Source organism: Epinephelus fuscoguttatus, linkage group LG4 (genome assembly GCF_011397635.1).
Source record: "Epinephelus fuscoguttatus linkage group LG4, E.fuscoguttatus.final_Chr_v1".
NCBI classification, from domain to species: domain Eukaryota; kingdom Metazoa; phylum Chordata; class Actinopteri; order Perciformes; family Serranidae; genus Epinephelus; species Epinephelus fuscoguttatus.
This window is the reverse complement of record NC_064755.1, coordinates 15,973,105-15,998,646: the sequence shown is the minus strand read 5'-3', so window position 1 is coordinate 15,998,646 and position 25,542 is coordinate 15,973,105. Positions and strand designations below refer to the sequence as shown.

Sequence of the window (25,542 nt, the reverse complement as noted above, 5' to 3'; positions counted from 1 at the left end):
GACGATCTTCATTACCTCTCTGGACTAGCCCACAGGAGAGGCCATGAAGTGGCTAGGTGGGGTCACTAAAGACAAAAGAGTTTTCAGACACCGTATGTGCAGATATCATGGCTGAGGCTTAAATAAGTATGACAGGAAGCATGGACGTGCAATGCTTCATCAGCTACTGCACAACACTCGCCAAGCTTACAGTGAGCCCTCTAATGTGCACTGCAGCTTCAATCCTGCAGCATTAGGGCTAAGACCAGATGACTACGCAGATAACTAGTAAGTCTGAGCAAGGCTACAGAGTAACTAAAACAATTCTTAAAAGGAGGAGGAAGAGAGGTTAAGAGAGAGAAAAAAACAAATGAGGCAAAGTATAGTGGAGGGCTGCCAACTTCCTACTGAATTAATCATCATCAGCACTCAAAGGGCTAATAATGACAAAGTGACCAGGCATGTACCCTCCTCTCTCGCTCTCTGTCCGCAGAAGAGAGCCCACAATTATGTAAGTCTTCTCATCTCGGAGGGAAATGCTCCTCTAATTATCTTTGAACACAGCAACACTTCCCATCTTTCAAGTTGTCTATTAAATGCACAAAAGCAACATTTTTTTTCCAGCAGCAAACAAAGTTGAAAGGCTGTTTTGCAAGAGTGGATTTTGTTAGTGTTTGTGTGCGACCAGAGCGTTCTTTGATTCCTGCATCAGTTGATCAACAGCGAGGGCCTAATTGTGCGGGTGTTGGTACGGCCAGGTGGAAGCTCTTACTTTGTTAGCAGTAAACTAATTTTGGGTTTACTGGAAACTGTTTAAACATAGCGTTACGACAAGTCTCGTATAATCTTCTATGCGCCGTAATAATCATTTCAATGTTACAAACAAGCCTGTTTGCAAAGCGAGAGATAAAGAAAGGGACTATTTTTGGGCAGTTGTTTGCTTGGAGAAGCTTTTGCTTATTCTGAGGCAGCTTGTTCCCAGGAGTTCAGAGCACAGCCTCGCTGCAGTTTTGCTTTTGTTTTGTTGTCTTCGGGATCTGTAGTTGAGAGGGAGTTCAGTGCCCCTCTCCTGTTCTCATAGTTACTTGAACGCAATCTCTTCCACCACCTTCCCTAAAGTGAGTAATTGTGTACCAATAAATGCGAGGGGCTGGGTTGTGTAGTGGGGAAGGAAATCGCAATCATTCCTGGAGACTTTTTTTTTTTTTTTTGCGGGACTGTTTTTGTGTACGGTTTTGTGTTGCTCCACTGTCTCTGTGGAGTGTCCCATGAAAGGGTATTCTTTTAGTATTCACTCAGCCTATTTACTTTGCTGCAGATGGGAACAGTGGGGAAATGGCATTTCCTCTGCATGAACCAGTGGTTTGCATAAGCACTACTCCATCTAAACCTGCTTATCTTTCAGCTAAACACTCTGGCTTTTATTTATGCTATATAACAATATTAAAAATAACAGTGAATTGTATTAAAACAGCAGCCTCTTTCCCACGAGATTTAATGACGCAGTTTCTGAATAAAAAAATTGTAGCTGATAGTTCAGAGAAACTATTTAATGCCAAAACAACAACTGCTTAATGACATTCTGAAGGTTATTTGATGCTTGTTCTTTACTATGACGTTAAAGAGTTGAAGAGGTTAACATGCTGACACATCAGCATTTACGCTTGGTGTTTTAATGACCTGCTCTGACCCAAGCTGTCTTTATTTAAAGCTACTGGCTACCTCTCGTGTTTCAGACACTCTCAATTTCCTAACCTCTCACTTTCATTCCCCTCCTGTCCTCTTTGCTCCTCCCCCCGCTCCCCTCTTGTCACAGGTATGGCCTCGCAAGTGCAAGTGTTCTCCCCTCACACTCTCCAATCAAGTGCCTTCTTTAGCGTGAAGAAACTGAAGGTGGAGCAGAGCTGTAACTGGGATATGACAGGGTACGGCACACACAGCAAAGTCTACAGCCACAACAGCAGCAAGAACTTGTCGGCCGCCAGTGGCCCCCTCGGCATCAACAGCTCCCTGCAGGTCGCCAGCTCCACCCTGCCCTACGAGCAGGCACTCATCTTCCCAGCCAGCGCGGGCCACATTGTGGTCGCCTCAGCCAGCAGCACTTCAGGGGCCGTGGGGTCTCTGCTGGGCAGCGGGGGTGGAGGCAGCAGCAGCAACAGCAGTGGTGGTGGAGGTGGCGGCGGCGGCAGTGGTGTGGGTGGTGGAGTCGGTGTTCATAACCTGACACGCCGCAGCACGGTCAGTCTCCTCGATACCTACCAGCGATGCGGGCTTAAACGCAAAAGTGAGGAGCTTGACAACAACAGCAGTGTGCAGATCATTGAGGAGCACGGCCCACCAATGATCCAGAACGGAGCAGCCAGTGGAGCCACAGTGGCCACAGTGGCCACCGCCACCTCCACCGCCACGTCCAAGAACAGCGGCTCCAACAGCGAGGGGGACTACCAGCTGGTGCAACACGAGGTGCTCTGCTCCATGACCAACACGTACGAAGTGCTGGAGTTCTTGGGACGAGGAACCTTCGGACAGGTGGTGAAGTGCTGGAAGCGGGGCACCAATGAGATAGTTGCGATCAAGATCTTAAAAAACCACCCGTCGTATGCACGGCAGGGTCAGATCGAGGTCAGCATCCTGGCGCGTCTCAGCACGGAGAGTGCAGATGACTACAACTTTGTGAGAGCATACGAGTGCTTCCAGCACAAGAACCACACGTGCCTGGTATTTGAGATGCTGGAGCAGAACTTGTACGACTTCCTGAAGCAGAACAAGTTCAGCCCCCTGCCACTCAAATACATCAGACCCGTGCTGCAGCAGGTGGCCACAGCGCTAATGAAACTGAAGAGTCTGGGGCTGATCCACGCTGACCTGAAGCCAGAGAACATCATGCTTGTGGACCCGTCTCGACAGCCCTACAGGGTCAAAGTCATTGACTTTGGTTCAGCCAGCCATGTCTCCAAAGCAGTCTGCTCCACTTATCTACAGTCCAGATACTACAGGTAAGAGCTGCAACTTTGATAATACATTTGGCGGATATGAAAGGCTTAATTTAGGCATTTTATGTAACATGGCAGATGCAAAGAGGATCTGGTACAAAGCAAAAGGAGACATGTCCCTCTGTTTGTTCCTGCACGTTTTGTTTGGATGATCATTGTGCTTTCTGCATCTTGTTTGATTTATCCCAGCTTTAATAGGAATGTTTTCCTAGTCGGGCTGATTATTTGGCCAAACACCCAGATCTGCTGCCAGCCTTATGAGCTGCTGCTGAAGTTCTCTCTCTTCGCTCCGATTCTGGCTTTCCTGTTAGCTTGTTTACTCTCATAGTTAACCCCCCTTTTCAGTGTGGGATAGAACAGTAAAACTCGAAATGCTTGCTGAGTAGCCAGCTGCTTATTGTGTTTCGTGTGATAAAACAAGCATGTTGTAGTGTTACTTTGAAGATTATCAAAGGCCTCTTTAGTCCCTCCAAAACTTGGTGAAACTCTGGTAAAGACGCGACAGACCGCAGCAAATATTTGAAGTGATGACATTTTTTAGTGTCATTGAAAGGTTCAGTGAACGAAAGTGTTTTTTTTTTCCTGTTTTGCAACAGTGTTTTTTTTAATATCTCAGAGAAACTCCCTCATTGAAGCAGGACACCAATCACGTGGGGTGGCAGCGTGCCCACAGGCTTCTATTCACCCCTCTGCTCCCCAGGACCCTGGACCCTCAGCCCCCCATCACCATAGCTGGCTCCCATTTCCCCCGGGATAGGGATGAGGGGTCAGCCTGAGTTCTCCTGTAATATGTGCCTGTAATCCACACCAGCGGGCCCTGCATTAGAACCAGATGAGTCTCTGGAAGGCCTTTCTTTCTTCTCCCAGTACTTCTTAAACAGTCTTTTTCACCCATAGCAAACAGTGTTTAGGTTTCAGCGGAGGCAGTGTTGGGGGGGAACTGTGCAAGGAATCAAACAGTGTCCATGTCCGTACAGAGAGAAGCTTTGTTTGGGGCTCAGGCTCTGGTGCCGGGGCCAGGGGCTGAGGGAAGAACAGGTGTGTGTGAGCCGTGGTACCACACGCATAAACACACACATGTACCCGTAGACACATGCCAGGTGGTGGCTCTGCAACTGAGCATAATGTAGATTCTGTGTAGAGAAGTTTGTGGCCTCCACTCAGTGGATTCAGAGTTTGGTTTTATTATCTTTACAGTTGATCATTGGCTTTTTAAATGTGCTACAGTGAGGATTATTGTTTCCTGTTAAAACAGGAAGGTGACAAGGCTTACAATATAGAGGACTTGTGCTTGGTAATTGGATTCAAACTGCTGCATTCAGAAGATAAAAAAAACCCCTCAGATCCTGACCTTTCATTACATCTGACAGGCTTATTATTTTATCTGAGCTATAGTGTTTATTGAACTGTGTTACCGTCTCCTAAACCTACAACATATTAAGATCCCTGTATGGGAATTGGATTGTATGTGCTGTCAACAGGGCAGTGCTGTTATATCAGTTTAAGTAGCTCATCCTGAAGTAAACACTGCTAGTAGCCTGTTGTTGTTGCTCCTAGGCTGTAGGTCAACAAGCAGGGCCATAAAATGTTCCTGTTTGTTTTTTCGGGGAGTGACGAGTGGAGGAGAGCGAAGAGATCATCCCTTCATTTCCTCTTGGCAGCGGAGGAGGGGAAAGAAAGGCTGACATTGACCAGAAAATTACCCACCAGCCACCAAAAACCCCAAACCAGGGACTTGGTGACCCTGGTTTGAGGCATTGGGAGTGGTATGTGTGTGTGACAGCGCTGTCTGTACTGCATAATGTCATCCGCGTACAATATGTCAACAGCGAGAGTGTGTTTGCTTTCTCATTGTGAGGAATGAGGCAAGTCTTACAATTCAATTCAAAGAATGAGCTCATGGGAGATGAGCACTACGGGTGTCTCGGCATCACATGCTGTTTGGGCAGCAAACAAACTTGGGCTGCGGGTGGAGTTCATGGTGAGTTCAAAAGCTTAGAGGAGAACATCAAACCATCTTTGATGATTTCAGATGAGAAGATTGCAGGATAGTTTCTGTTTCTGTTGTGCAGACGGTACCTTTACTGGGTAGAGATTACATACAGGTGGGATTTGCCAGCTCCAACCTGCCGGCTCTGTGTTACTCTATATCCTCCACAATAGCGAAAACATCCCCCCGACGTCTTCTTTGATTCTTGTTAAATAAAATATTTTGTGTCTTCGTGCACTTAAGTTTTCCTCTTTTTTTGGTTGATGAGGTGAGATGACATGAGGAGGAATCGTGAGAGCAACGTTCTTCTTCTTTCTTCTTTTTTTTCTCAATTTTTTCATCTAGATGAGAGTCATTTTATGCCCATTTGCAGACATTATACACACAAAGCCATAATCACTCGCTTTTGCTTACATCCATTTGGTGGGAATTTCATATCCCTCACACATGGCTGTTTGCAATTTGGATGCCATAGATAGCGTCACATGTGCTGTAAGAGCCTTGCAAATGACTTATGGATTTTCCACAAGGTTGACTCATGCAAATAAAACACCAGTGTTCAAGGTAAACAAGTGATGTTGTATTTGCAAGAACAGCTCTTGGGGTGCTTAGAGTTTCAACTTTGTTCGCTTCAGTGCTTAGCGAGTACAGGCTCATGTAGCTGAGCTCATCTGTCCTTGTCAAAGAGGCCTGTCTGTAGCACTCTTATACTCGGTGCTACTGTACTTGAATAGAGTCTCCCCACTGTTATTTAAATATATTATTACCTTAAGCTCTGTGTGTACTGCTACGGCGTCTTTCTGTCCTGTTCTTAATTATTGTGTGGCGTTTACGTCCTCATTACATCAACATGTGACCTAACCCTGGTCCTACTTTCTTTATCCTCCTCTCCTTTCCTGTTACCCTTCTCCCCTCTTGCCTAAAGCTAATGATGTAACAGGTAAGCCGGCTAGTCAAGCCTACCCTGTGCCAGATAAAGGGATTATTGTCTTGTCCCAGTTGGGCATGTTGGTGCTATTTATCTCATCGGGTAAAGGCCATGAGATGGGTGGAATGCAGCAAGACATTATTTAAGTTTATGTTAAGTTTCCCGAGGCAGTGCAGCTGGCAGGAGCCGGCCTTGTGGTGGCTGCTGGTAGAGGGAGGGAGGTGTAATGTGCAGACAGTGGCAGGGATGTTAGGAGAACACACTCTTTCACCTTACGTGACTGTCTGCCGGACTGTCCAAAGGGCTCGTCATTTAGGTAATGGGATTCTGATGTCTCCAAAGGACTGCAGTGTTTGCCTTTATGTGGAGGTCTGCACGGAGCTGAGTCTAATGTCTGACTCTCAAACACAACAGAGTTTGACAAAATTTGAAACCTGAATCCAAACTCATATTAAATTTTATAAAACTCCTCATCACAGAACGCCTAACGCCTGTGTGAAAAAAGGAGGCCGTCACAGGTTTAAGCATCAGTGCAACTGTTTATTATCTCTGAGTCTGAACATGGTGTAGAAACAGAGTAGACTTGGGTGTGCAAAAGCTCCACTGTTTAAGTGTTAGTCAAAGAAAAAGCCTGCTTCCGTGGCGTTAATGTTCCCATAACAGAGGACATTTACCCTCAGTAACGGACTTGCTGCTTTGTTAGAAAGCGGTGGCACTAGTGTGCAGTGTCAAATACACGACATTCCTGGAATTTAAACCCATAGTGCGTAGAAAGATGTTTCGGCACATTGTTTGAAACTTGAAATGATCATTTTATAGACATTTGTCATCTTACTTCGTGAAGTGAAGCCAAGCTTTGGGCCATTTCTTTCACTCCGCCATGACTCCTGTGTGTTTCCAGTTTCCAGCAGCGTATAGATACATGAGTTTGATGTCATTGTTTTGCATGCCAGCGTTGATGAAAGGAATTGATAAGCTTAGAGGCATACAATTCCGATTTCAATTTGGAACCGGTCTCAACTGCATCGCTAACGCCTTAGTATACACCTAAGGGATCAGTATACATCCATGGAAGTGGTTAGATAGTCTGAAACCCCCTCCCAACACATATTCCCAATGTCAGGATTCGGGGGGAAACTTAAGCAAACCGACAAACCCACTTCATGCAACAACAGGCCAAGGTGGAGGTGAGAAATCATGCAGAGCTTAAACTTCTCTCCCGAGCTCTCTTTTCATTCTTACTTTTGTGTGTGTGTGTGTGTGTGTGTGTGTGTGTGAATGCGTGCAACACCACGAGTGGCTTCCCGGAGAGACCGCCTAAAAAGTGCACACCATTATCCCCAATATTTAAATAATTCATTATTGCGTCAGCCCCTCTCTTTTCACCCCACCTTTGAGTGTGGCCATTCAGAAACAGCTGTAAACAGTTTTCACCTTAATTTCCATAGTTCTCTTTTCTCTTTCCGTGCGCATACAGAGAGGCTCTCTCGCAGTGGCAGTTTTACAGAGGCTTGCCTAATTGCCACGAGACAGAGAGAAAGAGAAAAGGACAGAGCCATTTCCTCTAGTAATTAAACATCTTTATATTAACAAGTCAGACGCCTGAAGCTGTATATTGCACACATGTCAGCACCTGCCAGCTCGTACCTGCACACATCACAGACTTTATGCTTCACACATGCATGAGAGGCCTGTATGGTGCATACGATACATCAGTAGTGCCTGAGGAATTAGCCTATTAGACATTGTGGGTGAAGGGAAAGTGAGTCAACAGTGTGTTAGAGGGAGGAAAGAGCTTGTTGGTGTCACCAGTGATCTGAAGTGGTCACTGTCTGTGTAATCTCGGTGCTTATCACTTTGAAGAAAAAGGCCTCTGGCAGAAGAGATCTTAATGCATCCAGATGGAAACTTCACAAAAAGCTCACATTATGGAACTCTCTGCATTTTCTAATTTTAGAGCCGGTATCTTTTCATTCATGTTGGCAGTAAAGATGGGGCGCAGCTGATGCTACAGTGGGATCTCTGACACCACCGGGCTTATGTTGAAGCCTTAATGAAATATGTATCTGTCTCCATCAGGGGTGATGCAGTCGCTGCTCGGGCTGAGGCGGCTGAGTGTAAGACGAGCCCCTGCCCTACCTGTCTATCTGTCTCTCTATCTGTTGTTGGCGTTGCACAACCAGACAGACAGGGCAGGCGTTCCAGCACATTTACTCTGCCTCCGTGCGAAACATCAAGGGGTGTTTTAATGAATGAGGTTGCTATTAGTTACTGTTCTGTGAAGCGTGTGTTAAAGTGTGCATGTGTGTGTGTGCCAGGAAGGGAGAGAAAGGTAGGTAAACGCCAGGATCGGGTTGCCACGGAGGAAAGATGGATTAGAAGAGGACGGAGAGGCAGATTCGCGCGATGGCAGCAGGCGCTGTTAATAGTGCAGGTGTTGTTTGTGTGAAGATCCTCGGGAAAGTGTCTTGAACGGGAAGGAGAATGGGGGAGAAGAGGGTAGAGGGACGGAGGCGGGTGTGTGTGTAGAAGGTCGTTGTTTTGCATTCCTCACCAGCACCTGGAACAGCGCTCTTTTTCCCCCAAGCAGTGGCAGATTATTACTAATGCAGATGAGCTTTCATTAGGTTCAGCCTGACTGGGTGGCTGCTGTGGCACGTTGTGACTTTTTTTTGCTGACTTTTTATTTAGCTTCATATTTCCTCACTTGTGACCACTCAGGGCCCGAGCCATATCCTGTTGTTGTTGACAGTAGAGGCTGAAAATCATCAGCCATTATCAGGAAGCAGCACATAAAAGAGAGACCCCTAAAATGATAATTACTGCTCCCTGTATTCACTACTGTGCTTTTTATGACAGTCATAATACCTTAGTATGCATGACAGAATCCTAATAACCTGTTTCTCATTTATAATTTGCCTCTGGGCAGCTCTTCCATGTGTCTCCACAGAGCAGCCGGCAAGCAGGAGACATGTAGCAGCTAAGCTAATTAACTACCGGTAGTCAAGCATATGCATCGGAACATATACAGTAGTCAAGCGCTCACAGTCATTTTGGCAAATAATGAATGAGAATTATTTAACTCTTAAGGAAAAAGTGAACTTGGCCACCTAGCTGATGGATACGCCTATCAATACCCTCTGACAGGCTGCCCCGGGTGTGTGTGTGTGGCGCATGTGTGTGTTTGCGCACCCCTGCTAGTGTGGGACTGTGTGTTCCTACGATAAGACAGAGCTTTCTGAGTTTCACCACATCGTTTCATCCTGGCTACTTGTCTTTGTTCTCCCTCGCAGTTCAATTTCCATACATTTCCCAGGATATTAAGCTGACGGAAATTAAGCTGCCTTGATAAAACGCAGCGAGCCGCCCACTTAAGCTCACTGAGGCTGCAATCTGTCTGCTCTATATTGATTGGCTTATTTGAAACATAGGATTTTTTTTTTCTCCTCTCACCTAAGCTTTTGGGGTGGTTAGTAAATGTTGGCAGCACACAAGTAGGAGCTTGTCCAACCTTACAGGTGTTTGTAGAGTTGCTGCACACAACACCGCGGGCTAACGGAGGAAAATCGTAAAGTGGAAGGTCATTAAAATGTCCAGGCTCGACTGTAGGGTTACGACCACGGAACAATGGAATTTTCTTCTCACTTAAAGTCTGAAAATCATTAACTGGACAGGTGAAATTTCTCTCAGCGGTAGTCGTATATTAATTTTCCTGCTTGCCACAGATTTGTCTTTCTTTTCTGGAGTCAAGCGCCGGTGGGTTGGCAGGGTGATGGCTGCCATCAGCGGCTGACTGGCACAGGTGCCCCCGGGTCTAAATAAATCATGAGGCCTCCTGCCGATCCCCCCCTCCCACCATTCCTGTATGCCCGCCATCCCTCCGCAGGGAGCTCCAGAAAGGGGGTAGCCCCCACCGCCGCGCTGCCTCGGCTCCTTCCCGCCCTCCTTCCCTTTCTCTTCTTTCCCACCTCCCCTCACCTTCCCTTCACCCCCCTCTCACCTCTTCCATCCACTTGCATGAATATTTAAAAGCTAGCACCAGGATGGAAAATATGCAGCAAGGGCAATGAAGACTTGCTAAAGAAAAAAAAAATGTTCGTTTTGGGACCCTGGTTTTCCTCGTTTTTTTTAAAAGCGGGTCATGGGAGTATTGCTGAATTTGAGAATGGTCTTATTACAGAGAGAGAGTTATGAAGACAAAAAAACAGAGACTGTCAACAACAGTCAGAGAAAGAGACAGGCACAGGGCAGGGAGACACTGAGAGAGACTGATCCAAGCTATAGCTGTCCAGCTGGGGAGAGGATTGGGGGGGATTGGGGAGGCCCGGCAGGGACCTCCAATTGGCTCCATGCTGGCTGTGTATGTATGTGCGCGAGTGTGTGTGTCTGTTCGGACTGACTGCCACTTTGACAGAGAATGCCTGGTGTGCAGAGGCCCATGCAGGCTCCCATGAAGTTTTCAACAGAACAAAACAGATGCATTTGTTTTCTCAATTGGAGGAATTTGCTAATGTGCATATACGAGGGTAAATAGTTTGGCTAATTTGCGGCAGGCAAGTGGGCAGAGCTCTCCGTCGCTCAGCCAGCCAGCTGGGGCCCCTGTATAGAAAGAAAAAGAGGCTTTGATGACCCCCCCCCCCCCCTCTCTCTTCACATCTCTCTGTCTCTCTCTTTTCATTTAGTATCATCCCTGGCTCAACACAATAACTTGATTTTCCTCTAACTGCCATTTTAACGATTTTATCCGCTTGCTTTTATGTCCCGCCTCTCCCTCCCCTTTTTCCTTTTTTTTTCCTAAACGTGTTCATCGTGTTTGATAGAAGATGTTCGACAGCCCAGTTAAACATAGCTCATATTCATGGTGACAGTTGTCGCTCTATAAAAATGTTGCTATTTTTCATTGCAGATGGCAGAATTAAATGGGGCTCTGTTCTTACCACACAGGCTATTTTCAGCAGCGCTCATAAAGTCATAAAGCGACATCGCCATGTGACTTTTAGATTCCAATTATTAACGCCTCGCTTTGTTCACATTCATAGTAGTCAATTTCAGATAGGATCAGGGGTGTTTTGCAAAAGACATTTCGCTTTAGTTAAGAGGGAATTTTTATATCCATGAAAAGAAAAAGGTATGAAATGAAACTCAGGCAACAACACAACAGTATCTCAGGTTTAAAGACACGCAGCACAGTCCTGATTTAGAGGAAGTTTATGAACTGAACGGGTCAACAAAAGGGTGAAAGGGTAAGGGAAGTTTATGACATGACATTTATCAACACAAAGGATCAGATGTAGCTTTCTGTTACCATTGCGCAGTAGTCTGAATCTTTCATAGCAATCTTGTTCCTAAGAAAAGGCTGTTTCCACAGAGTGTATGTCAGCATCGTCATTCTTTTATTGACCTTGTGTCTCAGTGAACTCCTCACATATGGACGTCTCCGGGGTTTTTTCTTCTGAGGATGAGCTGGAGGAGCTTTTCATAGAAATTGCTTTTTTGGAATATAAAGGCCACTCAAGATTCTGTTCAAGCAGTATGCTAGTCATAAAACAGGTCTGAAGCAAATCCTATTTCACCCAAGCTTGATAAATAATTTAAAATGACTAATAGCGCCTTGTGACAGAGAATGTATCGCTATGGTGTATCAGATTGCGGCGGTTTGGGCCTGAGGCATAATTTGTTTGGAAAAATAATTACTCCTGTATTGGATCCTGGTTAAATATTAAAAGGGTTAGCATTAGGAATGGGGCGGCATCCAAGGGTGTTTGAGTCTTCTACTTCTGTGCAAACTCCTTGCTTTAGACACCAGTGCTGCAGACAGGCTGGAAAAAAACTGTTATAGTTTATTGCCATATTCAAACCGCTGCATTGCTAAATTTGACAAAAAAAAAGAGCAATGCAAACTAATGAACTTCTCCTGTGTGCTTTGCCAACAAGCTTTGAAGACTAATCCCAGTGTTTTATGAGCGAGGAGCGTCGGATTGTCTGTTGAGTTCAGCTGGTTATTGAGTGCACAAGCTGGGAGACACCAAAGAGCATTAAGACGCTATATATCAGCCCACAGAGGAAACCAAAAGAACATGTTCCAGTCAGATTGTAGATAGCAGAAAACGCAGAAATGCTAGAATAAAAAAAGAAGAAGAAGAAAAAACAAAAGAACAATAGGCAAATCAGTCACTCTAAATGTGAACAGTAGCTGCTCAACCGTACCAGGCAATTTGGTGTGTGTGTGTGTGTGTGTGTGTGTGTGTGTGTGTGTGTGTGTGTGTGTGTGTGTGTGACTGGCTGATTAAACACAGAGGTTATGTCCTGTCCTGCTACACACAACCTGTTCAATGTTCACATCCTCAAACCACCAAATGGCCCCGCAGGATCGACTCATTTACGGCGTATAGGAAGCGTTTTGTGCATATACACACACATATACAGTAAACTAGGGCTTTACTGGATAGTTTGAAGCTTCAAGCTTTATTCATAACATTGACATTCGAATTCCAAATCAACATTTGCAGCTTTTTTTGCATGTCTGTTGCAGGTAAAGATTAGGTTACATTAGTACTATTAATATTATAGTATTTGTATAACTAGATTCCAGACTTCCAGTGTGATCCAAATATTTCCAATAACTCCAGAGTGTTATAAAGTCTAGAAGTCAGACGTGATCATCTCCAATATTCCAAACATTGCTATCTCACAAATTATTCTGCTTTAATTTGCGGACAAAGAACTTTCTGCTCCTGCTTGCTGCACACAAAGGGAGGCATGCACCTGTATTAACAGCGCGGTCTAGCAGCAATCTAACAGCACCATAAATTACTTTTATTCATTAAAGAAAGTTGATGAATAATAAAAAAGACTAACTCATTTAATGTGACGAATCACTTCATTCAAATGAAGGATTTTTCTCAAGGATAAAGAAATATTTGTAAGGTGATAACATCTTAAAATATGACATTCAAAGCTTCATTCAAAAACCTCAATAGCCTTACAGTAAGCACATGCAATGCTGCACTGGGTTTGCACCCGGGCCAGCTATCGCTGTCCTGAGCGAACACGCCATGTCTGTTAGTGTTATCAGCATGAAACGGGCATAACTCACATTGCCCCTTTAAACACAGCAGGCACGTCAGGGGAGGCAGCAAAAGCGCACCGCACAGTCTTTCATTACAGCCAGAATCTATATATCATCAAACAGATGGCTTCTCTTTAAACAAGGACAGTGCCGTTGTCTAAAGGTGAAGAAGTCTTTGCACATCAGCCAACTTAAAGCTTCAACCGACAGGACGAAACTGAGGCAGGGTCTGGAAAGATGAGATCTTGCTGCACCATATTAAAAGCTCTCACTATAACTGCAGGTCTCATCTTTCCATCTCCTGCTACAGTGTTGTCCTTGTACCCCGCAAAAGGGAATTACATGCATTTCCCCCCCTCTGAGGTTCTATTTATGCCACATTTACATATACACACTGGCTTCAAGCAGACTCTGTTTGCCATCAATGTACGTACCATCCTTGAGTTTCACAGGTCATTCACCAGCACTTCACTTCTCACATTAATCAACAGCAACAAATGCTGACATTAAAGTGCATACAGAATGTTTCCTGTACTGTATGTATTCCACTGAAGGCTTGAACACCTCAAGCAAAAATCAAGGCTCAGTACACCCAGTAGACATATTACACAAATCCATTAACACGCAACCCTGGATTTTTCACAGGCTGCTTTCAGCACGCAAATAAACAACAGCATAATGCTCTCATTTAAGCAGGAAACGCATTTAACATCAATGACTTAAATAAAACGTCCTTGTGTCTTTTTAAAAAGTGCACACAAATCTTTTCTGCCTGTTTTCTGCACTGTGTGTATTTGTGGAAATGAATGAAGAACATTAACGTGCATCATTTCACACGAGTTCAAAAAAGGAGTCTCTCTGTTGCGGCCGTCGCCATAGCAACCAAGGCTCTTGTTCCAAAATTGGTCCGTGTGCCTCTGAAGGTGCAACACCTGAATTAGACCGGGGCTGTTTTGATCTGCCTGCCTGCCCCAACCAACAGCTGTGTACTTTAGGGACAGGGAGGGCCCTTGAGCCACACTCTCATCTCGCTGCTATTGTTTGCCCAGGTGGGCCAGGACGCCCCGTCTTTCTCCCTCCCCCCACTCACTCACTCTCTCTCCGCTCTGCCCACCTCTCCTTCTCCTCCCTTTCACTATCTCATTCCCTCTCGCTCTCTCGCTCTCGATCTCTTCCTCTTTCTCCCTCGCTTCTCTCCGTCTTTGTTCCACAGGGACCTGTGGTCCAACTGAAGCTCTCGGTTACACAAAGAAACCAAATTGGCTTTCATCTGCAGCCTGTTACCAGCTGTGTGCATTGTGCGTCTGTGCTCCCTCTCAGCGCAGAAAAAAAGTATAGATTTTACTCATGACAATGTTATTATTATTGGCTTTGAGTCATGGCTCACCTTGCAGAAACACTTTCTTCTCTTGCAGCTCCGCAGTAAATTTTTTAATTTCTTAAAAAAGTCTTTGGCATGACTTTGCTGCTACTGAATGTGCTTGCATCTTTTCCAGTTTTGAAGCAGGTTTTAAATGCAAAAATAAGGTGATGCCGAGAAGCTCATTCTCCGCTTCCATCCTGGGTCAATATGTGTGCCAAGCTCTTGACAAGTAGGTGCTGGAGGAGCACAGAAACCCCAAAGGTCCACGCCAACCCTGTTGCTCACAGTGTCACCATGGTGACAATGAGGCTTCAAGTCAGACACAAAGATGTGGTTTTTGAGGTGTGTTCCCCATTCTCACTGAGTGTGTGTCTGAGAGAGGGAGGAAGAGGGAGAGATGGCCCATTTAACATACCCGGACTTTCTGGCCTCGTACTCAGCACTGCTCTGGGCACCAAGAAGAACAGCTGAGAAAACAGCAGGGAACTTTCATTAGTGATCCCTGCCCCTTCTCCCCTTTTCCCCTCTTTGCTTCTTTTTTAACATCTTCTGTCATCTTAACCTCCCACCCTCCCTTCTCCCCGATGTCCTCCTGTCTCTCTCCATCCCTCCCTCCCTCTCTCCCTCCCTCCATTTCCTTTATCCTGACCTCTGTCCCTCACGCAAATCTGCCTGGCATTTCAATCATCACATCCAGAGGACATATAGGATCACAAAGCGTCATCCTTCTCAGCTGGCCATAAGGGCTCAGAGCTCAGATGTATAGGTGCCAGTGTTGTATTTCTTCTTACGGTTGTTCGGCGTCTGAGCAGGAGCTTTGCATTTTTCACATCCTCGGCTAGTGAGGTGAAAATAAAGAAATGTCGAGCTGATATCTTTTCATCTACGCGTACTGAATATGTGCATGTTGAGGTGAGGTGCATGATGAGGCACAGAGGAGTTGTGGTAAAAGTGTAAATATGGGTACTGTTCCTTCCTTTAAGCACAGTAAACAGGTGGTTAGAGGAAAAGGAGGTCAGGTACTTTATTGTGCCTTCCTTAGTGCGGGTGTGTGTGCACTAACAGGTGTCCCGCAGTCGAATATCTGTACCCACAATCATCACAGACACCCTTGCTGTGCCTGAGTTAACTCTTCTGCTCTCAGATCAGTCAAAGGCAGACGTTACCGCAGGAGGAAAGAGTTTAACAAACTCCTTGAACTCGTGTGCACGTCTGTGTGCTCAGGTCTCTCTTCTCTTTGAATCGTCAGTGCACACTGCAGCTCGAATCAATCATAACTACAGCACCTGTTCTGCAGAAATGCCAGCGTCAGTTAAAAAGGCGCCCTGTGTGTGTGTTTGTTTGTTTGTTTGTCCGTCTGTCTGTTTTGTTTGCCATTTCTTCGCAGGAGTAGGGGGGTGGGGGGGAGAAGGGGATGACTAAGTGCAGTGAATCATAAACGAGTCGAGGAGAGAGTTGGTGCATTGGAGAGGCTCAGTGTGATAGCACCAGCTACCTGTCACATTTCTGTCTCCTCTTTGTTTTTCAGCCTTAAATAAAGCCTCTCTTTCTCAAGCTCCGCAGAGTCTTGATTTATGAAAAGGAGCCATTTCGTTTGTGGGGCTAATTGCACAAAGCTGGCTGCTGAAGCATCTGAGGACAAGTCATAACAGCCCTGTTAGATATACTGCAGACAGCTGACACAGGGCAGACCCTGAACCAGAGCAAATCATCGGTCACGAATGCTGAGCCTGCTTACAACAGATGATGACCCTCAGTTTGCTCTCACCACATGATCCCTGTGTTTGAAAAGTTTATTTTGCAGTAACTTTGTGCTGTAGCAGAACTATACAGACGAATATATAAAGATTTATAGATACATTCTGCCTGAAACACAATACAGCAACTGTGCTCTCTGAAACACCCTCCAAGTAAGTACAGCAGCATGCTCCGACACACCTCCCGCCTCCTTTCCCGTTGTTAAGCCGGGAGTGAGGAGCGCTATTTGCATTACAAGGTTCCTGTGGAGCAGAATAAAACACAGACAGAGCTGTGAGCAAAACGAACACTCTCAGGGTGGCCCTGCGCTAATTGCAACTGGGGTGCATTTACTGATTATAGTTAAGTGGTCCAAAATGGTCCCCTGCTCTCTGTTACATTGACCCGCTCCCTCCCCTGGTGGATGTGGTCAATAGCGGGCCTGTTGAGATGCCTTTCCACTGAGGCAAGAAAACAGGGTCCAATCATGCCTGTCTCCTCGCCTCGTCTCGAAGCGCGCAGGAAAGGACGGTCAGAGGGAGGGAGCGCTGATTTTCAAATTTATAACAAGGTGAACAATGGAGCGGGGACAGCAGGCTGCTATTTTGTCCTAATTGACAAGCCTCGTGAAATAAATGTTGAATTAAGAATACATATAGCAAATTGGGTCCCGCAGAGGCTTAACAATAACTGAAAAAAGATTCAACCCATTTTTGTTCTTGAGACTACATAAATTTTTTTGTGCATGTGCAGCTCATGACTATTCATGCTGCCTGCAAAAACATGCAAGTGTGGTCAAATGGAAATTAATGGAATGCAAAATGGAATGTAAATGTAGTTGCAGGGGAGGGGAGGCGGCGGCGGGGTAGGAATTAAATCCTCTGTAAAGATCCTGGAAGGTTGCATGCATAGACGGGACCAGGTCAGTTGTTTTGTATTCCCTCTCTTCCCTGTTGCCTTCGCCGTAACAGGAGGCCCCGCAGTGGGAGAGCAGGCCGGGGGTGATATAACAGCCACTGGATCACACAGGCTTTGATCTCCCCACTGGGTTCCAGAGTGTCTATGGGATAGACTTTAGGCCTACTGATGAGGAGGTGGAGATCTCACACCCCCTCTAGTGCTGGCTCGCTTGCAGGTCTCTCTCTTTTTTTTTTCACCACACAGAGCATACTGTATCTTCAGCCTGGGTGATATTTTATTTCTTAGTAGCATTGGTGGATTTGTTTGCAATTTACTTCATCCACATAAATATAGAGTAATCCAAAAGTTCACTCAGTCTGCTTTTCTTGATTCTTCGTCTTGATAGCTTTCCCGAGCACAAAGAGAAACTGGTTAAGCTAAATAGGCCATCTCTTTCTCCGTCTCTCTTAAGGAGTTATTTCCCTCTAAATGTTTTTCTCAGAGGGGGTTTGAGTCTCACAGCAGGTCTGGTGTTTTACATAACCCCGACACAGTGATGTAATTCCTTCTCCCCCTGAATGCTGGTGTCAGAAACATAGGGCTGTGTCCCTCTAGCCGTTCAGACTGCCCTCGTGTCATAATCTCTCTCATGCCTGGCCTGATCCCCGTCCAATTTATGTAATTAACTGATGTCACTGCTCTGGATTGCTTGCAAACACAGTATCACTGCAGCTCTGATTTCCCTAAAAGTAACAAATCCTTGTGGACCTGTGGTCTATTAAGGCTGTTATTCACATAGCTTACAGTTATATGAGGGGGGATATTAAAAGGCAGAAAATAACAAGCCCCATTACATAAACATGGAGACGTAATTGGGGTAGAAAAAAGTTTCTTTTATTATAAGACCTAGCGAAATTACTACATGCCAATTAGAGGGTGTGTGTTTTATGAGTTTGGCTTGCTGACGTAGAGGGATTTGTGTGTGCATGTGAGTGCATGCGTGTGTGGAGTGAGAAAGAGGTTAGCATTGTGTGACTAATACAACACACAACCTGTGCTTTTAGAGCACAAATACTAACAAGAGCACATAACAGCCAGGCTCTGCTTTGCAAAAAAAGAAAACTCCTATGATCGCTGGGTGGGACTCCTTTTGTTTGTGTACATGGCTGGCTGTTTGCACTCCTGTATGCACATCTGTGTGTACAAGCACAAACAAACATCCAACTGTGCTGGATGATTAGATTTCCAGGGCACGGTCAGTGGCTCGTGTGAGCTCTTGCATCCATACAGTGTGAGGGAACGGCAGACGTTCTGGCAGGAAAGCAGACCTGACCCACAAACAGTCAGACAGACATATAGACAGATAGCTAAAGCCTGATAGACCAGCAGGAGGACAGAGAGACAGGCTGGCAATCTAGCGCATCGGTAAGAAATAGACAAACAGACCTACAGACAGATAGAGGGCAGGGTCTGGCTGCAGGGAGAGACAGGCCCTTTGAATGAACATTTAGGTTAGACAGACTGGGTGAATGTGTCAGACTTTGCGGCCGCCCTCAGACACAGATCAAACATAGAACCAGCCAACCAGGACACATCACATCGCTCAAGGCCCAGTGTCGGCCCTCGCGACTGGGGCAGGGACTCTGCCTCCCTCCCCTGGAGGGAAGGAGATCCAAGGACGTCTCCTGAAGTTTCCATGGTTGCATATCTCAGCGAGATCCAGCCTTGTTTGTTTCGCCTGCAACATGCTCCGCTGCACCGACCCACATTAATGAAGCGCTCGCAGACTTAACCCTTGGGTGGCCAGCTAGACGGCCATACTAGCACACATTTGCACGGCACAGACGTGCCATTTGTTCTGTGTTCTCATTTCGTCGCTGACATTTAGGCTAACATGTGATGGGAAATGAGCTCGGTTTGTGTTTTCCTGTGTCCCATGCACTATGCCTGATGATAATGAGAGGGAAAAAGGCCAGAGGAGAGGGGTGGGGTCAATATGCTAATAGTGGGTGTACATTTTGATGCCTCACTAGCAGCATGGAGTGGTTTGGAGAGACGGGCTATCATTCTCCACCTCCTTTCCCCTCATTATCCCCCCGCGTCTCTCTCCATCTCTGTCCTCCCCCATCCCCTGCTTTCTGCTCTCATCTCTCTCCATGCCCTTCACCATCTTCTCTCCTCCATTCCTCGCCCCCCTCCTGCTCCATCTCCCTCCTGGTACTCCTCCCCTCCTTCCCTCCACGCCCCCCCCAAACGCCTCTCTCCCAGAATATTAGATACATTTGTTTTCCTCCACCAGGCTACGAGAGTGGGACGCGTGGCGTGCAAAGTGCTGATGTGTTGGTTTCTGGGTAATTATAACATCCCTCGGTCTCCAAGAAAACTCTAAACTAATGTTTAATTTGCCTCTCCGCTCAAAGGAAGCCCTCCTTTGTTATTGCCGTGGCAATTAGCTGGAGCCAAGGCCCAGGCATTTCCTGTGATTGTTGTGATTTGCATAGAGAGCGAATCAGAGAGAGTATCAAGACCCTATACCCCTCTTCTCTCGCTGCCATTACAGCCACCCACTCCTCCTTTCCTACCTCTTCCACTTCCTCCCCTCCCTCTATCCCCCCGCGCTACACTGAATCTCCATCAGTGGCCTAGCAACCGAAACTTCAACCCCTGTGTCTGATACCTCTGTACGCTGTAGCTGATTGACAGGGGAGGAATTGACTAACTGGAGGGCACAACATACTGATTTGTTTTTTTCAAGTGTCAGGGTCATGTGTGTCTTTCCTGCACCATCCCTAATGGTCATCCTCTAGTTTCTCATTAACTGCCTGTCCGTAACCTAGCTGGTGGCATTCCACTGAGGATAGTGTTAATAGATGCTGTTAATTGAAGGTATAAACATACCGCGCATAGATAAAGATGTCACGCCAGCTACGTGCATACCGGACACACACATGCACGCAGTGTTTTGAATGTGGTGCAGCAGCGTGGAGGCCCATGTGTAGTTAATGAGATTATCAGTCAAAAAGTAAACAGCTAGATGTTGGTGAACGTGCTGTTTTTCTTGGTCCTGAGGGGGAAACCATTAACTAGCGTTGCAGCATCGCCGCGGCTATTGTGTTCTCTGCTCTGGCCAGATAAGAAATAGATTCCCACTGACTGTTTAATCTCAGGGTGAATGCGGCTGCCATGCTTTATGACAGCATTGTCACTGTTGGCATGCATTATTTTATTAGCAGTCGTGTCGTATTTGTTCTCACTGAGTACCTTTTGGATTTCTGCATTTAAATGTGTCGAACCTAACCTTAATGAACTCCACCTTAGCAGCTTTGCTAAGCTTTAGTTTCATTAGAATACCTGAATGAATTTGCATCGCCTTATCAGCGCCTGCCTCTGCATCTACGCTTACTATAATAGTACCGCTGTGCGATATGATATCCACATTTGCTCCGCTGCTTCTTTCTTGCGCTCTCATCAGATTATTAGAACTGGTATTTTCCCATTTGTGGGTTTTAGTGCTGAGAGCTGTGGCTTCAGGGAGCCTGTTTAGTGGAGAGAGAGAGAGAGAGAGAGAGAGAGAGAGAGATAGAAAGCAAATGAGAGAAAGAGGGGCAGGCAGCGAGCTAATGGCGAGATAGAGGGTAAGCTGTAGGGGCTGTTAAACCTGAGGAGTGGCTAATCCAGGAGACGGCACTCTGTGCTCATCTGCTCCGGACTGGTGTGGCATGGTCGGCGAGTGGCACATCCAGGGCCCCAGCAGTCAGACATAGCCTCCTGATCTATATTTCAAAGCCGAGAGTAGAGAGGAATTCAGTAATGAGCTCCCATCTTCCTTTTGGTAGAGGAAGACTCTCTTTGTGGAACTAATTGAAAGTGGCATGTGGAGCGCTGGGGAGCTCTTTGGGGGCTGTGCCGCGTTTCAAGGGATGTGGAGAGATAAGCCCTGCACGCTGCCGTGGCTTTTGTGTCACAGGTCTGAAATAAACAGGTCTCTTAGAGGAGAGTGATGCACTTTACGGCTGCAATTGTGGGTGGCGTTGTGTTTTTTTTTCCTGTGTGTGTGTGATTGTGAGCGTTTTTGTCTACAACAACCTGTGTCCATTGCTGAAATTACACCCACACACGCATTCCGCATCTCTCCTTCTCTTCCTCCCCTTAATAAATCTAGTTTTCTGTGTCAGCTCATCAGAGATGCAGTGTGTGTGTGTGTGCGCGCATTTGTGCGGACATGTGTGTGTTATTTGGGCTCTCTGAGCGCAGTGGAGGAGCGGCTCTGATGGGAGATGGGCTTTCTCTATTACAGATATGGAAATGGCCCGAGACGTATGCAGTTAGACTGATATACTGCGTGGCATTTACTGAAATGATGAAACAGAGCCCGGCCTTAACTATTCACAGACACACACATGCATCCACTAACACTAATACACACCCACATGTGCACTCACATTCAGAGACATGTAAATGTACTGCTGATTTGGGGTATTTTGCTGTGATTGTCAGGTGTGTGGATTCAGCTTTTCTGTCCAATTTTTTGGATTTCTGAAGCCGGTGAGAACCTCATGGACAGGAAGGACACATGCCACTGAGGCTTCTTCATGAGTTTTTTTCTCCAAAATGCAGCTTTGCACATTCCTTGTGGTCAAAGCTGTGGGAAATGTGCCTTTTCGCCCTGTGCATCTGGATCTGAGAGTTGCTGTGGGAATGTTTTGGAATATCGAAGTATATTCTGATGCTGATATCCAATCAGGCCCGACTTATATATATATCACTTAACTCTTTCTCATCTTTTATTGATAGTTTGGTAAGTGCTAGCACACACCAGAGTTGGGACCAAGTCATTAATTTCCAAGTCACAAGTCAAGTCCTTAGTCCTAAACTTTGAGTTTTGAGTCCTGAACAGTTCATAATGCCCTCATCAGCGGATGTAATATCATTTTAATGACAGTGAAATAATATATTAAACGGATGATCATGAATGCTTTATAAAGTTCATTGGAAGTTGTTGGGTCTCTGTAAGTTTTCAACTTGCACGTTTTGCATAATTTGTTTTTGTTGACCACTGAGTCGTTTTCTTTTAAACCAAACTGTGATAGCAAATTATCTTTGGTATCATTTCGTCAACCGATGTTTAGTAATGTAAAGTTAGTTCTTCATGTTTCTCTCTTGCAACTTGACTGGATGCTGTTGGGTTGGTTTTAACAAAGTGGATCTGAAGATATCGGGTTCAAGTCCAGGTCAAGTTGCACATCTTTTTTGTCAAGTATTAAGTCATTGAATTTGTGACTCCAGTCCACACCTCTGGCACACACCGTCTTAATGTCACTGCTGAGCAGGTACAAAAAAAGAAAAAGAACTTGTTGTTTCTGCGGGCCCTCGCAACTTGTGTCATACCTTTATTTATTGCATTATGAGGTCAGTTTCACATATCGACTGCTTTTGCTGTTTGCTGGCAACGAGATAGCCTCGCAGTCGCAGATGAAGTTATTTGATTATGTAGTCTGTTTGCTGACATGCCTTTTTACCCCCGTCAACATGGCAGACCTTAAAAGAAATCGCTGCTGCGAGAGAATGAAACGATATTCAATAGCAGCCGAATCTGAAAGATCTCATTAACACTCTGGCAGCTCTCTGTCATCTTTATCCACTGTTGGTGTGGCCTCAGCCACTTCTGTCTAACCTCATCATGTAAACTGTGAATGAGCCGATGGGAGCGAGAGAGAGACGATTTCTCCTCCAGAACAATTTGAAACATGGATGCCGGGGTGAAAGAAAGATGATGTTCTGTTGTAGGATGTGTGTGAGATGGAGAGCAGAACGGGGGGAGGAGGAGGGGGGTTATGGTGAAAGTCGAGCGCAGGGAGGCAGGGAACAGCCCAGCTCGGTGCCCAGCTGTGAAGCTGCCCCTGGGGCTTTGGGAGGCTGTGGAATGTGGCTGATGTGAGTCTGGGTTTGGGCTGGAGATAGCGAGGGCCTGGGGCATGCAGCTGTGAGCATTGATGTCTGGGAGAAGGGTGTGTGCACATCCATACCTGTGTGATAAAAGAAGGAGAGGAGAGACAATGTGTGGATGCATTTATGTGTTGCTGGCCTCTGTGTGTTTACCAGCTCATGGGCACGTTTGTATACATGCAGCGCTGTTCGGAACCCTCCATTGGCCACAGCTGAGGCCCTGTCTCAGGGAAGGGAACGACATTCGGACTCATTTCCTGTTTGAGGGTTCAGGGCACGCTCTTTCGCCTCGCTCACCAGAGACGTCTGGAATGTGAGACAGAACCAGATTACAACAAGCTACCTCCCTCAAGGATTGGTCGGTTTGCCAGTCAGCTGAGAGCAGCTTTGTTCAGAGCGAGCCTGTCAGGCGGAGATGACAGCTCGCTTTTGTTCTGGAGATTTCCTGTCCTGTCCTGGGCAAAGGGTCGGTTAAAGTGCATTGAGGAGCCGTAGCACCACTCCCTTACTCCCCCGCCCCCCTCTTCACTCCCTCCTCTTTTTTTCCCGCCACTTGAATCCCCACTGGTCATATTTCCCACCCACCAACCAATTATAGTGCCCTATGTGTCGGGGAGAAGTGATCTGATTGGCTGTGTCGGGGGTGTCTGGGAGGTCAGAGCTGTGTTCATTTCACACTGTGTCCTTTTGGACTCCCTCCAGCAGCACCCTCAGAGCGCTCGCACAGACAGCAGAGGAAGAAAAGTAGAGAGAGGGGAAGAAAAGGAGGAAAGAGGGGAGACAAATAGAGGAGAAAGAGAGAATTCCTCTGTACACCGCCTTCAGTGCGATATGATTTCTTGCCTGAGAAATCGTAAATGTGTCATGTTTAGAACTGGTTTAAAATTCACATTGACTGCAGCAGGCACCTCCAGTGCTGCTGCTCCAACAGTCTGTGCTCACACTGTAAAACTGTCTGTTGCCTCCGACTCGACAACAAAAAGAAATGTTCAGAGCCAGAATGCCTTTGTTGTGTGTGTGTTCACTGAGAGGGGACGGTCTTCCCTCTGGGCAAGGTATAAGCTAAGACAGGAAAACACCTGGTTAAGGAAGGCAACCATCAGTTACAAAACTGTCACAGGACATACATATCTGCGTGGAATGTTTTTTTTTATCACATGCAAACCATGATGAAAGCATATTTGTCATCCGCTCCCTGGTATGTGGTAAAATATTCCTGCGCTGAACAATCTTGTCTGTCATTAGTCTCCCATGAGCAACGGTTTCCAGTCTCAGGTGGTGCTATGACTTCTTTTTACACTTTATCATTTAGCTTGTAAACATGACCTTTCCTCATGCCTGTATCTTTGTTTATAGATTTTTAACTTGAGGGCGTAAAAGAAACCAGAGGCTATCACGTGAAAGGGCACGTTCATTATGTCTCACGTGCAGTGTTTCTATTCATGTTTAATGGAAGTTAATAATCAGGTATCTTTATTATTAACAAGCCAAAGTTCATCTGACAACAAAAGCAATTTAAACACGTCCCCTTGGGAAACTGTGATGGGTATGTTTAACTATTTGATGGCATTTTATAAACTAAAATATAAGGTAATTAAAAAAAAATAAAAAACAACAACAACAATTAATTTAATGGAAATTACTAATGGAAAGAGTTAATTTTAGCTCTAATTCTTAGCATGCAGCAAAGACCCTGATTTGCATCGTCTTGGATAATAAAGGGGACCTATTATGCTCATTTTCAGGTTCATACTTGTATTTTGGGTTTCTTCAACAACATGTTTACACCCTTTGATGGTCAGAAAAGACTTTATTTTCCTCATACTGTCAGTGCAGGAACACCTGGAATCACCCTCTGTCTGAAATGCTCCATTTTAGGGCCTGTCTCTTTAAGCCTCCCACCTAAAAAAGCACGGTCTGCTCTGATTGGTCGGCATCTCCAGGTCACTGCAGCCAGGGAATGACTGTAACAAAGTATAGTGGCACTTTCTAACATGATGTTAGCATGTAGCTTCATGTAGCAGTTTATGTACAGTACAGGCCAAAAGTTTGGACACACCTTCTCATTCAATGCGTTTTCTTTATTTTCATGACTATTTACATTGTAGATTCTCACTGAAGGCATCAAAACTATGAATGAACACATGTGGAGTTATGTACTTAACAAAAAAAGGTGAAATAACTGAAAACATGTTTTATATTCTAGTTTCTTCAAAATAGCCACCCTTTGCTCTGATTACTGCTTTGCACACTCTTGGCATTCTCTCCATGAGCTTCAAGAGGTAGTCACCTGAAATGGTTTTCCAACAGTCTTGAAGGAGTTCCCAGAGGTGTTTAGCACTTGTTGGCCCCTTTGCCTTCACTCTGCGGTCCAGCTCACCCCAAACCATCTCGATTGGGTTCAGGTCCGGTGACTGTGGAGGCCAGGTCATCTGCCGCAGCACTTCATCACTCTCCTTCTTGGTCAAATAGCCCTTACACAGCCTGGAGGTGTGTTTGGGGTCATTGTCCTGTTGAAAAATAAATGATCGTCCAACTAAACGCAAACCGGATGGGATGGCATGTCGCTGCAGGATGCTGTGGTAGCCATGCTGGTTCAGTGTGCCTTCAATTTTGAATAAATCCCCAACAGTGTCA

General features: G+C 45.8%; 1 protein-coding gene across 1 annotated transcript in view; it reads left to right on the top strand.

Annotated features, from left to right (window-relative positions):
* Positions 1 to 25,542, top strand: part of hipk2 (homeodomain interacting protein kinase 2) — a 76,050-nt gene that overhangs the window by 16,949 nt on the left and 33,559 nt on the right. Inside the window, exon 2 of the mRNA XM_049573398.1 lies at positions 1,796 to 2,975. Coding sequence (XP_049429355.1) covers positions 1,796 to 2,975 — 1,180 coding nt within the window. The remainder of the gene's footprint in view (positions 1 to 1,795; positions 2,976 to 25,542) is intronic.